Source organism: Oryx dammah, unplaced genomic scaffold, assembly GCF_014754425.2.
Source record: "Oryx dammah isolate SB20612 unplaced genomic scaffold, SCBI_Odam_1.1 HiC_scaffold_6, whole genome shotgun sequence".
NCBI classification, from domain to species: Eukaryota; Metazoa; Chordata; class Mammalia; order Artiodactyla; family Bovidae; genus Oryx; species Oryx dammah.
In genome coordinates this window covers 19316274-19332972 of record NW_024070190.1, presented here as the reverse complement: position 1 = coordinate 19332972, position 16699 = coordinate 19316274, and the positions used below count along the sequence as shown (strand labels likewise).

The 16699-nt window shown below is 48.4% G+C and overlaps 1 protein-coding gene across 1 annotated transcript in view; it reads right to left on the bottom strand.

Moving 5' to 3' along the window:
• GRID1 (glutamate ionotropic receptor delta type subunit 1) overlaps positions 1–16699 on the bottom strand; it is a 679937-nt gene that overhangs the window by 530008 nt on the left and 133230 nt on the right. Inside the window, exon 3 of the mRNA XM_040242178.1 lies at positions 6659–6943. Within this exon, the coding sequence (XP_040098112.1) occupies positions 6659–6943 (285 nt within the window). The remainder of the gene's footprint in view (positions 1–6658; positions 6944–16699) is intronic.

The following is a 16699-nucleotide window of genomic DNA, read 5'->3' as shown; positions in this document are numbered from 1 at the left end:
TCCCCTATGACTGTATGTGTGCTCACACACACACGTGACTTGCTTTTACCCAGAGCAATACTGACACCACTGTTCTCACTTTGCTACTGCGAGCTAACAGTACCACGTGTTGGAACTATGGCCTCTTGGTTCATTAGGAATCATAGTTTCCCATTATGTATGTATCATAATATATTTAACCATTACGGTTGTTGGCAGTATCTTGGTCACCAACAGTGCTCCAATAAACCCTTGTGCATTAAGTGAAGAGTCTACCTGCGGGCCTTGCTCCCCACAGCTTTGCCACAAGGATCAAGAGGCTGTGAGCAGAGCTGTGGTGACCTGGGCTTCGGGAATCAGACTTAGCCAACCCCCTACTCACCAGCCACTCACTCACTTTTCTGAGTCACAGTTTCCGCATCTGTAAAACAAGGGTGGTATGAACCCACTTCGAAGGGTTGCTGTAAGGATGCCATGAGCTGGAGCCTCACGGTGCTTACACAGCGCCCTGCTTGCAGTGACGCTGGAGAACACGAACGGTGACTCACTGACACCTGGGCCACCTGGTCACCTGGGAAGTTCAGGCCCTGCCTCGGGGCCTGCAATTTGTCCTCAGCTCATTCCTGTGCATTAGCTTCTTTCCTTTCAGAGGAAGCCAATGAGTCCGGACACAGACAACAGGAAGACTAGAGCCCTCCAAAGAGAAGACCCAAGTCCAAGTTCAGGTCTCTGGACTGGGTGTAGTGAATAGGACCCAGAGGCACAAACTGAGGAGGTGAGCTATGGCTCTCAAGGATTTCTGGAGATTATATACTCACCAACGAGGCCTCTAAGGCCTGCTTGGCCCAGAGCTCCAGGCTCACCCTTGGCCACAGCCCACAATGCAGCCGTATCTTTTCCCTCTCTGTTGCCCCCAGGCCTTCCAGCACACTCTCCTTCTGCCTGGCACACTCTTCCTCCCATCTGCCCCCAGTGCCCTTTGCTTGCCTATTTCCTCCTAGTCCTTCAGAGGCTTGCGCACATGCCACCTCCTTCAGGAAGCCCTCCTGAACCACCATGCCACAAGCTGTGCAGTCACCACCAAGATAAGATCAGTTCCATGGCCACAGCAGAGTGAAGCAGTGTCAGGGAAGAATGTCAGGCCATAGCTGCAGGGAGAGATGGTCTAGCCACAGGGATCTAGGCATACTCAGAGCCAGGACCTAGCTGTGGACACTCAGGCTGGAGGGCAACATCTGCTCTCAGAGCAGAGAGGAAGGTTTCAGCAGAATATCTTTATACCATTTGGATAGGGAAAGACCTCTTAAATGAGATAGGAAATGGAGGTATTTGTCTAAAAGATGAATAAATAGATAATAATACAGTATAGAACTTATGTGAACTAAGGCAACTAACTGAAAGAAGGCATTTAACATCCCTAACTTACAAAAGAAAAGACTCAATTTTAGAAATGCAAATCAAGACCACAATGAGGTACCATTTCACACCAGTCAGAATGGCTGCAATCCAAAAGTCTACAAGCAATAAATGCTGGGGAAGGTGTGGAGAAAAGGGAACCCTCTTACACCGTTAAATGCAAACTAGTACAGCCACTATGGAGAACAGTGTGGTGATTCCTTAAAAAACTGCAAATAGAACTGCCTTATGACCCAGCAATCCCACTGCTGGGCATACACACCGAGGAAACCAGAATTGAAAGAGACACGTGTACCCCAGTGTTCATCGCAGCACTGTTTATAATAGCCAGGACATGGAAACAACCTAGATGTCCATCAGCAGACGAATGGATAAGAAAGGTGTGGTACATATACACAATGGAGGATTACTCAGCCATTAAAAAGAATACATTTGAAGATGTTCTAATGAGGTGGATGAAACTGGAGCCAATTATACAGAGTGAAGTAAGCCAGAAAGAAAAACACCAATACAGTATACTAACACATATATATGGAATTTAGAAAAATGGTAATGATAACCCTGTATGTGAGACAGCAAGAGAGACACAGATGTATAGAACAGACTTTTGGACTCTGTGGGAGAGGGAGAGGGTGGGATGATTTGGGAGAATGGCATTGAAATATGTATACTATCATGTAGGAAACGAATCGCCAGTCTAGGTTCAATACAGGGTACAGGATGCTTGGGGCTGGTGCACTGGGATGACCCAGAGAGATGATATGGGGAGAGAGGTGGGAGGGGGGTTCAGGATTGGAAACTCATGTACACCTGTGGCAGATTCATGTCAATGTATGGCAAAACCAATACAATATTGTAAAGTAAAATAAAAATTTAAAAAAACATATTGAATAAAATCAAGTCAATTGCCAAATGATGAAAAAAATAAAAATTTAAATAAAAAATAAAAACCTAAAAAAATAAATAAATAAAAATGGGCAAAAATTTAAAACTACACATGGGTATTTAGAAGAGCAAACAAAAATAGTGCATAAAGATATGCTCAACTTCATCTTTTATCACGGCAATGTAAATCAAAATCACAGTGAGACACACTTCCCATGAAAATCTTCAAACTAAAAGCAATGCCAGGTGTTGGTGAGGTTGGGGAGCTTCGAGAATTCTCATACATCGCAGATAGCAGTGAAAATAGGTAGAAATGCTCTGAAAAGATCTAATAAAGTGAAACATGCATAGGCCCAATAGTTCATAATATTTAAGAAAAAAGAAAGCAATCACAATCATCAATCAATTAAAAATAAATAAACATTTAAGAAAAGAAAGCAATCACAAAAGTGTACAGTAGTTTAACTCTATATATTTAAGGTTCACGAAGAGGCCAAACTAGGCAATAAGTATTTTAGGATCCATACTTGTATGACAAGCTATAAAGAAAAGCAAGGAGCTCATTAGAACACAATGAAAATACTGGTTAGATCCCCTAGGTAGATGACATGATACAATGAGGACACATAAGGCTCCTAGACACTTTTTAAACGGGTCTGGGTTCATGGGAGCTCACTTCGTTATCATTCTTTTAACTTGACGTATACATTGTAAAAGTGTGCAACTTTTAACTTTTTAAACATAATTTAAAAACAAGCACAAATAGGAAATGGACACACATTTAGAGCCCCAAGCTTTTGCTTCTGTGGAATCCCTGCTGCCAACTCATCCCAGGCTTGCAAACTAGTCCAAGAGGCTAATAGGGAGCATCACACCCCAAAGATGCTATGAAGGAAGGAGCCCCGGGGTCCTAACTTCACATCCCAGCCCTATGCAACTTTAGCCAAGATACTCCAACCATCTGTTTCAACATCTAAAATGAGTACCTAGCAAAATAGTTGTGCATGGTAGGGACTCAGTGAATATTTTTGATGAATGAGTCAGTGGTTTCTAAGATCCCACCATAAATACATCCCTCATCCGAACGTGCTCACTGGGGAGAAATTGTGGCTGCAGCTTCTAGCACACCCTCCCCAAAACACACATGAATAGCCCAGAAATCGAAGTGGCAAGACAGAAAGTTCTCTCTTCTGTTCAATCCAAACTTTTGGTATTTTAATGTTACAGATTTTCTCTCCCAAATGTCAGCTTCTCTTTTATTTTTCCTTTTGCTGTCACAACAAGCATACAAGTATTTTCAATGGAATTTTACCAAATGGCACGTCTTGCATTCTGTAAACCTTAAACATACAAACTCCTCTCCCACCGCTCTGCCAAAGTCTGTTGTAGAACTTGCTTTTGCCTTTCTGCCCCTTGACCCAGATGCCTAGTCCTCAGGCTCCACCCAGGGCAGGACATTCCTCAGTTTAAAGGGAGGCTGAGGGGCAAATGAGGAAGGATCAGGCCTTACCTTGCAAGGGTAGGATCTTACACATGACATTTATCCAAGTGACTGACTGCACAAACCTAGGGCATGGCAAGTCCATTCCACACACGCCATCCTTGGCATCAGCTCTGCCTGGCTGGTGATAAGAGAAGAAGGCTGGAGCCTAGCAAACCCCAGATGACAGTAATAAGATGGTGCCATGGCTAAGTGCATGGGCATCAAAGTCAAAAGGAATCTCTCCGAGCCTCATGATCCTCATCTGTAAAATGCAGCAATAATCCCACTTCAGAGAGTTACTGAATAGCTTAAATAAATATATGTAAAGATACTTGCAGATCAGCATCAAAAAAACAAAGTTACTATATCCCAACCCACTTCTGTATGACTTTGGAAGGAATGAAACAGTCTTTACACTCAATTTGCTTTTTAATTGGGCTCATCGCAGCTAGTGCTACAGTGGTCGCGTGGAGGAAGGGCCCTGAGGGGTTGTGGAGGCACCATTTGTCTTGGACGTATCAGTAATGTAAATCCACCCATACCCCTCAGACAGCCCAATGCCAGCCAAGCTGAGGAGCACTCACACTCTGAATTCTTGAGGCTGCCTCAAACAGCATGTTTCTACAGCCTTGGCTTAAATAACATATTAAAAATGGGCCACAAATTTGACTGTACACAAAGGGCAAGGTCAAAACAAGTAACAGGTGCTGGAGTTGTTAATGTTTTATAGAGAATGTTTGGGGTAGAAACCTGGCTTCAAAGGTTGTCAAATCAGGAAGGTAATGGCCAGGGCAGGCAAAGGCAGGAGGTTCTTCATAGAACCCAATGAAAGAGCACTGGCCTCCAGGAAGGCTAATGCCAAATGGTCAGCACCTTGGACAGTGACAGCCATGTGTAAGCAGCTCTAAGATGCTTGATTTCACAGCCACCTTTAGCAAGACAGGACGGGTTGCTGCCAGTCCATCCCCTGCACCATGACGTTTCATGGAGCAATCACAGCACTTTATGTTGCTGAGGCCATATGCTTCCTCAGAATCCTTCCCAACAAAGCAATCAAGGTTCGGCCAATTGCCGGCAGTGGTCCACCGGAAGAAACCTATTGGTCACCCTGTGTGTTTATAAAATTATTAATAAAGGTCAGTGTGGTTGAAAACTAACTTCAACCCTACAAGAGAGAGCAAAGGTCTCCGTGTGACAAAACAGGAGAACACCTTTTGGCTTGACTGGAGGGTCTGGATGGGAGAGGAGAGGGGCAAAGGAGTGTATCTGCAGAAGGAAACATCTGTTTCCTAGCTTACCTCAAAGGTCTTTCCTTGTCTTTCCCCCACATTTTTCGTCTTATATTAAAATTTCTTGAAAGGTCCATGTTCTCATAAATGAGTTGGTTCATTCACAGAGAGACAATTTCTTTGGGCCTTCTCTGTGCCAGCCACCAGGCTATGACATGGTCTCTCTAACTCCTCCCCAGAGTCAGGGAATGAGCAGGGGTGGGAGGGAGAAGCCAGGCCCTTCAGTTCAAGCCCCTGGAGCCTCTGGCCACCTTTGTCCCCATCACCCCCCTCATTTTAATTTCAGTACAGTGACTGTTTGCTTTTCAATTCCTTCTGGAAGACTCCAGACAGCATATTTGCTTAAGAGCTGAAGACAACATTCCAGTCTTAGAGAAGCAGAGTATTTAGGCAAATGCAAACATATGCTGCTTTCTCTTCTTAGTTACAGTCTTGGCAAAGGGATTATTCCACCAAGAGAGGAAAAAAAGACTTTCGAGGGTCTACCTCATTCTACCCTGGCCCCAACTGTGAGGCACCAACCCTCACCTTTAAAGATGTAAGGTGAGTGGCTGTGGTCATAAAAGGGTAGCGTGGGGGTCCTTGTGAGGGACTGCCTTGAATCTGACTGTGGTGGGTACATGAATCCACATGTGACAGAACCGTACACACAGTGAATATACACGCCCAAGTGCGTGCAAACTGGTGAATATGAGCAGGGCCTATGGATTGTGTCAAGGTGAAATCCTGCTTGTGGTATGCTATGACAGTTAGGCAAGATTTTGGAGCACACAGAATCTCTGAATTATTTCTCATAATTGTATGTAAGTCTCAGTTATCTCAGAATTAAAAAATAAACAGGTTTTTAAACATATAATTTTTTTTCAATAAAAAGGTTTTATTTTTAAACCATTTATCTTGGGACCAGAACTAGTCTCCATTTTCACAAAGCAGCCATAGAAAAACTGAAGCTATCTCTTCAAAGCCCATTTTTCTAGTTTCCTAACAAGGAAATTATGATTTTTTTTTCATACAGTAGGCCTTCCAAGAATCCGTATCAAGCCTTGCCCTGTGTCCCCAGACCCACACGATCCCCACCTGGGTCCATGACATTAAGGTTGTCCCTCTCCTTGCCCTTTGCCCCAGCCTGAAACCCTTAAACTAAGGGCAGATCAGCGTGGAGGGAGGCAAGGAGCTGGGGAGGCTGGGAGAGCATCCAGCCAGAGGGGGACACTTTGCAGAGGAGGCTTCCGGGAGGACCCATGCTGGCCAGCCTCCACCACTGCTGCCTGTATGCAGCCTTTTGGATCTCTGCCAGCAGTTTATTAATATTTTATTGAAAACTCGAAGATGATTCAAACTTCAGCTGTCATGATAAGGTGTTGTTGCTAGGCAACTTTAGTGCCTGTCTACAGATCTGTTTTCAGAGCTCATCCCCTACTCACGAAGCTCAAGGTTGGGTCCTACCACCCAGAGACCCACTCGGTTCAGACTACCAACTGCTGTCCACACCCAGCCCTCTCCAAAGGGCTCAACCTCCAGGAGCGAAGGTCCAGCTCGCATGTCTCCCAGTGTCTGGCTGTGCCCCACCCCCCAGAGCCCCAGAGGAGCCCCTGCCCCCACTCACCATACTCGCTGTCGTAGAACATGACAAACTTCTGCCAGCGCAGCTCTGTCACCAGCCTGAGCATGACGTCATTGAGGCGCACAGGCGGTCTGGAGGCCAGCGTGTAGGCCTCGCCATCGGGGCTGGGGTTCAGATGGCAGGCGGTGCGCGGAGAGCCCCCTGGGTTGCGCTGGACAAAGAGATGTGGGATGTGCATCGCGTCTGTGAGGGACTGCAGGGCGTTGGCAGACGCACAACCGGTGGACGTAACCAAGGCCAAAATCCCCTGGGTCATGAGGTCACAGGCTGGAAAGAGAGGGGAGAGAGAGGGAGGGGTCAGCATAGGGGTGATGCTGCCCTGGCTTCAATTCACACAGCTCACACTGGGCAGCTCATTCTTGGGGTTCCAAGAAACACCGTCTCCCTCCAGGGACCAAGAACCCTGTCAGGCCAGCCCAGAGGCTCTCACAGGCACAGTCTCTGATGCCCTAGTGATGCTGCCAACTAGATACTCCTGTGTCCATTCAACAGATGAGAAAACAGAGGTCAAGAGAGGCAAAATCAATCATCCCAGGCTACTCAAGCAGGGAAAGTGGAACAGGGCTCCTACCCACATCTGCCTGAGACACTCAGCCACGCTACTATAGTAGCTATCTGGCTTCCCACTTGGGCTGTGAGCCTCTTAAGAGCCATGAGCTCGTTTTGTTGATCCTTGTATCCCCAAGGCCAAGCCACAGGCCAAGAATGTACTGTGTGCTCTACAACTGTTGGCTGAACTGAGCTGACTGGGGCAGAAGGGAATGAATTACATTGGAAAGCCAGGGAGACACTTACCCCCGAAGACCCAGATTGTAGGCAACGAACCCCAGAAAACCCCAGTCTCCTGGCCAAGTCCACTTGACTCATACCATAAAAATACTGGGCCAAACCCCCAGGGAAGTATTTGGTTCCAGAAGACCAGGATTATTTAAAAGCCACTTGACAATAACAAAGGAAGAGGCCCCCACAGCTGGGGCACTGAGTGCAGGTGAGGGCGACGATGATCAGGCGTCAGCAGCCATTTCTAGGGAGGGAACACTTAGGGATCGCCTTTTGAAGTCATCTAGTCACCAGGAGTTCAAGTAACCCCTTTTGGCCACACTCTTACGCCTTTTTGGAACATCAGACCAATTAATAGAACGATGCACCTCGCAACACTGCAACCCACTGCACCAGTTTTGAAGCAAACATTTATTAATAACGCTTTATGCGACGGCAGGAATGTGGGAAAGCAGATGCAGTTTCAAAACACAGCCTGTGAATGTCAGCAGGCCATCTGCTGCAGACGGCAGACTTTTGAACAACTTCGACAATGCGGTTCTTTCGGTTGAGAGCACTTGGGTTTATGTAATGCCTCAGACCAGACTGGGAGAAGGAGATGAAGACCAGGGAGAGGAACCCCAAGGAGCAAGGCCGAGGGAGGCTGGGAAGGTGTGGGAAGAGGAAGACAGCCCCAGGCTTTCCAATACCGAAGGCCAGCGGTTCCCCACACAGGGACAATCACCTTGCACGTTCATGGGCTTCAGCAGGAGGACTATTTGACTGCCCACAACTCTTCCTGCGGAACCCTCAGGCTTCAACACAAGGCAGAGGGAGGGGGTGGTTAAATGAGAGATTCTCTGCAGTCCCTACTGAAGATCACACAGCCACCTAAATGCTTTGGACCCTCACATTCAGGCTCCACATGGCCAAGCTCACTCCTGAACTGTAATCCAATCCTGCCATGCTTCTGTTTAAAGCCCTTGGTGGCTCCCAAGAGCCTTGGGCAGGGCGTCAAAGTCCTTAGGACAGTCTTGCAGGCTCCCCAGTGCCTGCAGCCTCAGGTTCCTCCTGCCGCCCTGCCCACTGTCCACCTGTCGTTGTCTCCTGGAACCTATCACACTTCCTTTTGCCTTCTGAACCTTGACATCACTCTTGCTTCAAGACTCAGGCTCTACACCCCCAAACTGGCTACTGATCCTTTGTCATACGCTTCGTCTACATCCCACACTTCCCCTCTCACAACACTGAACTGTCTCTCTCTGCCACTTGACCTCAGGTTCCAGGGGAACAGAGGTCACGCCCTTCTCCTCACCATCCTCATCCAGGGACACAATGTGTCTGCCGGCACACAGCAGTCAGTAAAAACTCATACAATAATACCATAATCCTTGACATTTGTATGCCCTCTGGTCAATAATTCCACTTTGGGCATCTACCCAAACTATAATATAAAAATAACTAGGAAATTCTCTGGTGGTCCAATGGTTACAACTTTGCTTTCCATTACAGAGGGCACAGTTCAACCCCTGGTCAGGGAGCTAAGATCCCACATGCCACAGGGCAAAAAAACCCAACATAAAGCAAAAGTAATACGCAACAGACTCAATAAAGACTTTTAAAATGGCCCACATCAAAAAAAATCTTAAGAAAAAAAATGGCTTTAGATTCATAAACATTCAGAGGATACTTATCCAGATTCTTGATATATTGCCAGCAATTGACAAGGTGCAGATAGGTGAGCGACACAAAAGTGTTCCACTTATTGAAAGCACACCCAACCTCTAAAACTACAGTAACATGGGAAAGTACCTGTCATTAAAAAGTTATGTGAAAGTCATACAAAATTGTATGTATTTTATGGTATCAATCAAATAAAACTTAACATGCATGAAAGAAAGACCAGAAGGAAATATTGCAAAACACTTAAAGTGACCGCATTTTAGGTGAAGCCTCAATGTGGTTTTCCTTTTTTTCTGTACTTTGCCAAAATTTCATGCTGTGAACAGATAATTCTTTTACAAAAGGAAAATAACCCTTCAGTAATGGATAAGTAAGGAGCTCCAGGAGGAGGGACTATTTTGTGAGAATTTTCTCTGTGCTGAATACTCCGTCGAGTCCTCTCTATACATGAGTTCACATTATTCTCATGACATCCTGGGACAGCAGGCATCGCTGTGTCTGTTTTCCAGATAACAAGCTGTGAAGCCGCACTACTGTTAAGGGCCGGACCAAGACGCCTTCCTGTCTAAAAAGGCTTCTGCGGGGTGACTGTGGCAAAACCAGAGCATAACATTTTATACTTGCCAGGATTACAGCAATTTCTACCATTAGGTAAAAAGCATGCTTATGAAAAAGACAAGAGGAAACACTAAAAGCCAAGGTCTGTGATGATACATGGATTTTTCTTTCTTCTCTTGTACATATTCTCTTTAATGCCAATAACACTACACTGAAACCTCTTAGAAGTAATCTTGCAAAATTCACCACACATCACTAGGGCGTAAACTTGCCCAGGAACTCAAGTCTTTGGTCCTACCCAGGACACCCACTGCGCCATGACGGGGTCTCAGCTCTCTGTCATGCACGCCCACCTGACTCCCCCTCAGGTCACTGCCCGACTTCTGATGGCAAGCGCCCCTCCCTGCCCCTGCTGGCGCCCATTCCACAGGTACTGTGTTATTAAGTCACTGAACCCCCCTGAGGCTCCATTTCTCCATCCGAGCCCACATCCTGTACTCCCCCGTGGATGGACTTGTTTCTTCCCCTCTATGCGTTTCACGCATACGCTCCCCACACTCTCTAAGCACAAAGTCCTCCAGTGAGCCCTGAGGCCAGGGTGAGAACAGGACACACACAGGCCCCATCTGAGGAGCTTAGGATCTACCAAGGAGCCGGACCCCACAGTTCAGCTTGGGAGGAAGGAGAGGGGAAGGTCCCTGGGACCCAGCAGAGGGTGAACTCATGTGGGGTTAGCACCAGAGCCTCAGAGGAAGAAAAGGATTTAGACCAGGAGAGATGGGGGGAGCAGGGTGAGTGAGGGGTGCACGGTGACACAGGCACGGGGCTGGGCAGCAGGAACATGCTCAGGGAGCAGGTCCCATGCCCCAGCCCCGGGGGTAGCCACAGGCACCAGCTTCTTGGCTGGGCCTGGGCTCCCCAGGGCAGCAGAAGGAGTGCCAGAATCTCACAAAGTTCTGCTTTGGGCTCCTCCGGTCGATAGCTGCGTGACCATGGGCATGTCTCCTTCCTGAACCCCTGTTGTCTATTAATTCAGGATACAAATCACAGCAGAGCTATGGGAGTTCTGACTTATAATGTGGACCACAGTGCCAACCCCATGCTGGGCCCAAGAAAGATGCTAAACACGTGTCAGTCTCCTGCCCCTCTCCTTGAGCATCCCTACCTCTCTATCAATATCCCCACCCAAATCATGTCCAGGAGCCCAAGAAATAGGAGTTTACAACAGAGAATGACCCCACTCCCGCTGCTGACCAGCCCTCCCCTTGGAGGTGGGCACCCTGACCCACCCCAGTATGGCCACTTGCAATAGCACTGAAATCCCTCAAGGCCCCCACCTCCTCCATGAACAGGGTGGGTAATTAAAGGTGGAAGCCTCTACTAGGCGCTAATGGAGAGGCCTAATACAAGTCAATTTCTAATCTGCTGTGAATGGCCTGCTAATTGGGGCTCTGTTGAAATGATGGTTATTTAGAGGCTCCTAACATAAAAATAATAAGATCAAAATACATCAGATCAAAGCCACACCAGCTATTAGCTTCCATAAGGTTATGGAATGTCCTCATTCCTAGGACAGGGTACCACACAATTCACACCCCCCTTGGGGAGAGAGACACCGAACCCAAGTGCCACGCCCGTGGCCCTGTCATATCCATGCTGTGGGACTTTGAGTGAGGGAGGGGCTGACCCTCTCTTGGCCTCCAGGCCTCTGTTTTTTCTGTCGAAGAAAAATGATGGCACTCACTCCTCAGAGCTATTGTGCACATTCTCTGAAAGGCCTTTGTATGTGAAGAACCATTTGGCACTGGCTGGTGCGTGGTAGGGGTGTGGAAGTCACTCTCTCCAGCTTAGAGGTGTTTTGCAGCTCGCTAGAAGATAACAGCCTTTGTTATAATTCTTTGCCTCCAATAGCATATGGTCATAAAGCTGATCTCCCTCTTGATGATAACAATGCAGGCTTGATGGACTGATAAGAGCTCCCCAAGAATGGCTCATCAGCTGGGAAAGTAAGTAGTAAAGATGAATGTAATGAGGAGCTTCGAGTGCCCTTAACCTGAGCTCGGTGGCCTAGGAGAACAGAGGTCTCTGGGACATATGATGGATTCCCAGAAATCGAGAAGAAGCAGGCCGTTCAAACTCAGGGCTGGATCTAGACAAGAGGATCCAGGAGCTCAGCCAGCCTTCCCAGACAGCCCCACCATTACATCCCTGCCAGCTTCCCCAGAGGTGCCAGCATCCTGCTGATTCATGATTCTCCAGACACACAACTCTCGGGGAAGGACACACCAGGCATAGCACAGGCCCCTTCAAGAGCAAGCAGGATCTCCCTCCTCCTCACCCCAGATGAGCTTTCTGATCCCCTAGTGAAAAAACTGAAGCACAGACAGGGCTGACCACTCCTCTAGGGTCATACAGCTAGAGAGTGAATGGCAACAAGAACATCAGAACCAGATCACCAGGTACCTCTGCAGCCAGTCCCAGGAAGAGATGGTGGCTAGCAGAGGACAAAACCCAGACTTCCATGACTGACTCTACTGGCCCTTCCCTGGGTGGAAACTCCTGGGGCAGTTGCATTCTCAACACAGGCCCCAGAGAAGGAGGCAGAAAGCAAGAACAAGGCCTCCTTCTGCTACAGGCAAATGCTTGGCTCATCAAGTCCCCCGGGGCCTTAGGTGGGCACTGGAGATAAGAGAGGTGCCCCTGACCACTACTGATTCACACCCAGCCTTCTCCATCCCCAGGGGAACTCCTGGAAAATTCTCAGGCCAAGACTGAGAGAAGCAATACCTCAGGAGGCTTGTGCTGGAAGATACACAATTGCTAGTGCTGACGCCTGATAGTGATGCTAGCCGCAGCCACCCCAGCCCTTTTCTCCACCATGTGCCCTGAATGCATGGTGCCCCGGGCACACGCACACCTGCTCCTCCTGGAAGATGTGACGTGGTCTCCAAACAGAGGAGAGCCACCTTGCAGCACAGGCTTCCCTGGGGCTGCAGGGCCTCCCCATCCCAGGAGCTAACTGGCCTCTGGGTAGCCCTTTAAAGGACAGGACTGCTCCTGATGGACAAGGCAAGAGGGGGCGCTCTGCCTGCATGGAAGCAGCCTGGTAGAGGTGCCCGCACATCAGAGGGGCCTGGCAAGGCAACCGAAGGGATGGCCAGGCTGTGGGCAGCCCTGGGCTCAGCTCTGCCCTCCAGAAGTAATGCTCTCTCTCTGACCAGGCCCAGCAGGCCAGTCCCCGGCCATCCAGCACCTCTGGCTGCCCCACCCCTGGACTCCAGTTACCCCTCACTACTTCAGGCACCCACAGCCAGGAGCGCACACCCTCCCCTGAGCCACCCTCATTATCTGTGCCCGTCCTCTCCTCCTTCCAGCTGGCACAGTCTTTATTAATATTTGAATTCTGGTGGCTAATGCTTTAAATTAAGGTCGCATTTATAAATACTTTATGGTCAATGAATAATTGACCAAATTTAGTATTGTCATAACTCACAGTAAATTATTGATCCATGAAGAATAAATATTTTTCATGTTTTATTAAGACATTTAAAAGGTAAACAAAACCATGGAATAGGGCGGGGGAAAACAGGTTCAGTTCAGTTCAGTTCAGTTCATTCGCTCAGTCGTGTCCAACTCTTTGCGACCCCAATTGCAGCACGCCAGGCCTCCCTGTCCATCACCAACTCCTGGAGTTCACTCAGACTCACGGCCATCAAGTCAGTGATGCCATCCAGCCATCTCATCCACGGTCGTCCCCTTTTCCTGCTGCCCCTAATCCCTCCCAGCATCAGTCTTTTCCAATGAGTCAACTCTTTGCATGAGGTGGCCAAAGTACTGGAATTTCAGCTTTAGCATCATTCCCTCCAAAGAAATCTCAGGGCTGATCTCCTTCAGAATGGACTGGTTGGATCTCCTTGCAGTCCAAGGGACTCTCAAGAGTCTTCTCCAACACCACAGTTCAAAAGCATCAATTCTTCAGCACTCAGCCTTCTTCACAGTCCAACTCTCACATCCATACATGACCACAGGAAAAACCATAGCCTTGACTAGACGGACCTTAGTCGGCAAAGTAGTGTCTCTGCTTTTGAATATGCTGTCTAGGTTGGTCATAACTTTTCTTCCAAGGAGTAAGCATCTTTTAATTTCATGGCTGCAATCACCATCTGCAGTGATTTTGGAGCCCAAAAAAATAAAGTCTGACACTGTTTCTAGACCAGATGCCATGATCTTCGTTTTCTGAATGTTGAGGTTTAAGCCAACTTTTTCACTCTCCTCTTTCACTTTCATCAAGAGGCTTTTTAGTTCCTCTTCACTTTCTGCCATAAGGGTGCTGTCATCTGCATATCTGAGGTGATTGATATTTCTCCCGGCAATCTTGATTCCAGCTTGTGTTTCTTCCAGTCCAGACTTTCTCATGATGTACTCTGCATATAAGTTAAATAAGCAGAGTGACAATATACAGCCTTGACGGACTCCTTTTCCTATTTGGAACCAGTCTGTTGTTCCATGTCCAGTTCTAACTGTTGCTTCCTGACCTGCATACAGATTTCTCAAGAGGCAGGTCAGGTGGTCTGGTATTCCCATCTCTCTCAGAATTTTCCACAGTTTATTGTGATCCACACAGTCAAAGGCTTTGGCATAGGCAATAAAGCAGAAATAGATGTTTTTCTGGAACTCTCTTGTTTTTTCCATCATCCAGCGGATGTTGGCAATTTGATGTCTGGTTCCTCTGCCTTTTGTAAAACCAGCTTGAACATCAGGAAGTTCACAGTTCACATATTGCTGAAGCCTGGCTTGGAGAATTTTGAGCATTACTTTACTTGCATGTGAGATAAGTGCAATTGTGCAGTAGTTTGAGCATTCTTTGGCATTGCCTTTCTTTGAGATTGGAATGAAAACTGACCTTTTCCAATCCTGTGGCCACTGCTGAGTTTTCCAAATTTGCTGGCATATTGAGTGCAGCAGTTTCACAGCATCATCTTTCAGGATTTGAAATAGAAACCCAGCTAGGGGGTCTTCCCCAGTGAGTCCACTGGCAACTCACACTTGGTGTGTCAACACCGAGCTCTCCAGGGTGTGGTCCTGCCCCTCCCGGTTGCTCAATCTCAATAAAGGGGTGCCCCCAGCCACCCACTTGCTCTTGAGCTCTCTCCCTGAGCCTCTGCACCCAAGCCTTTGCCAAGTCCTGAGTGTCTTATCTTCAAAATATATCTTGGGTCTGTTGGCTTTCTTCCGTCTCCATCGTCATCACCTTGCTCTAAAGCACTATCGCCTCCCCAGTGGGCCTTCACGCACCCCCCACCCCAGATCCACCCTGCACACCACAGTGCACTGGCCTTCTGCAATGACAACCACACAGTGCTGTCCCTGCTTAAATGGATTAGCTTCCAACTGCTCTTAACACAAAGCCTGCAACACCAACAGGGTCCTGCACCGTCCACTCCCGTGCCCTGCGCTCCAGGTGCCAGATTTTATGCAGTAACTCAGATTTTGCCCACTTGCAGGTCCCCTCACATACACCCTCCTTGGACTGCAACACTCCTCTCAGTTCTGTCTGGCTATCTCTCCTCATCCTGTATTTTTGGGGGTGACTGTGATTCCCTCAAGAGAACTGTCCATGACCCCAACCCTCTCTCATGGTACTCTTCCTACAGACCGCTCACTGATGTTTGCAATCGAGGACGGTTTCATGCAGCCGCGGTCAGTCATCCCATTCTCGGAGCCACGAGCCTGTAAGCAGACACACCTGGGCATTGCTCATCCTCCTAGCCTCTGGCCCAGTGCCCAGCATGGCCTAACAGAGCAACAGACTAATACTCTCAGCAGCTCACAAGATCAGCACTATGGGTGTCCGTATTTCACGGTGAGGCAGAGCTTTCAAACTTGCCAAAGTCCCCAGATGTTCAGGTCCTCCTGAGTGAAGCCACATCCTACAGCCTGGAGAAAGGGAGTTTCTTAAATCCAACCCTCCACTCTAAGGCAAGTTTCACCAAGAGCACAGAGGGGGCCAAGGGGACAGTGAGGAGGAAGTTGGCTGAACCTGAGGCCTGGCCTAGGCAGCAACTTCTGGGCAGGGGCCTCTCCTGAAGCCTCTCCAGGCTGGCACCTCCTATGCCCCTCTGGCTTCATGGTCAGCCTAGCCCAAGGAAGCAAACAGGAGCAAGGCCAGAGGGTCCTGATGGGTGTTGGACTGGAGCCTGGGGCAGGTGTGCAGCTGGTGCAGGCAGGATGCACGGAACCAGCCAGGAGGGGAGGTTAGGGGAGGGCCAGCGGTTCCATGCCTGTCTCTGGGGCCCTATCCTGATGCCAATTAATGAATCAAACTGATTCCCTGCTCCCGCAGATGCAAAACACAGGGAACACTGGGTGGGATCATGCTGGCTTATTTATAGCTCTCCGGCTCCTCGTTAACGACTTTTACTGCTCCGCCAATGGAGCGCCAGGCTCCCGGACTGGGATTCACCGGAAGCCTCCACTGTGGAAGTTAAATCAGGACAGTGATGAGTCCTGGGAGACCTGGAGAACCTCGAAAGCAGCTGAGCATTGGGCTGGCGATGTGTGTGTTGCGGAGGGGGCTGGGGGGGGTGGGAGGCGGTGCATGGCGGGGTGGTGGTGCGTGATTTCTGCAGCACCTCTGTTCCAAGCCCAGACATCTCCTCTTGGTCTCCCCTCATCCTGCGTCTGTGCTTTCACTTACTCATTTCTTCACCCCAAATCCTCTAATCATCACTGTGTTGGGCCCTGAGCCAAGAGACATAGAAAGCCATGAAATGTAGTCCCCTTTCTTGGGAAACTTAGAAATTCAGCATAAAGTCAAATAATACTTACTCAACAGAAGTGTGCTAGATCTGGAAAGAAAAGGAATGATTAATTTTGCCTAGCAAGATGTCAGGGAAGAGCTCCATAGAGAAAGAGGCATTTGGGGTGGGTCCAAGGGGATGAGTGGGAGTCTGAAAGGCATAGTACAGGCCAGGCACCATGTAGACCCATCCAACTAGTCACTGAGCTCCATAGCCTCCTGGG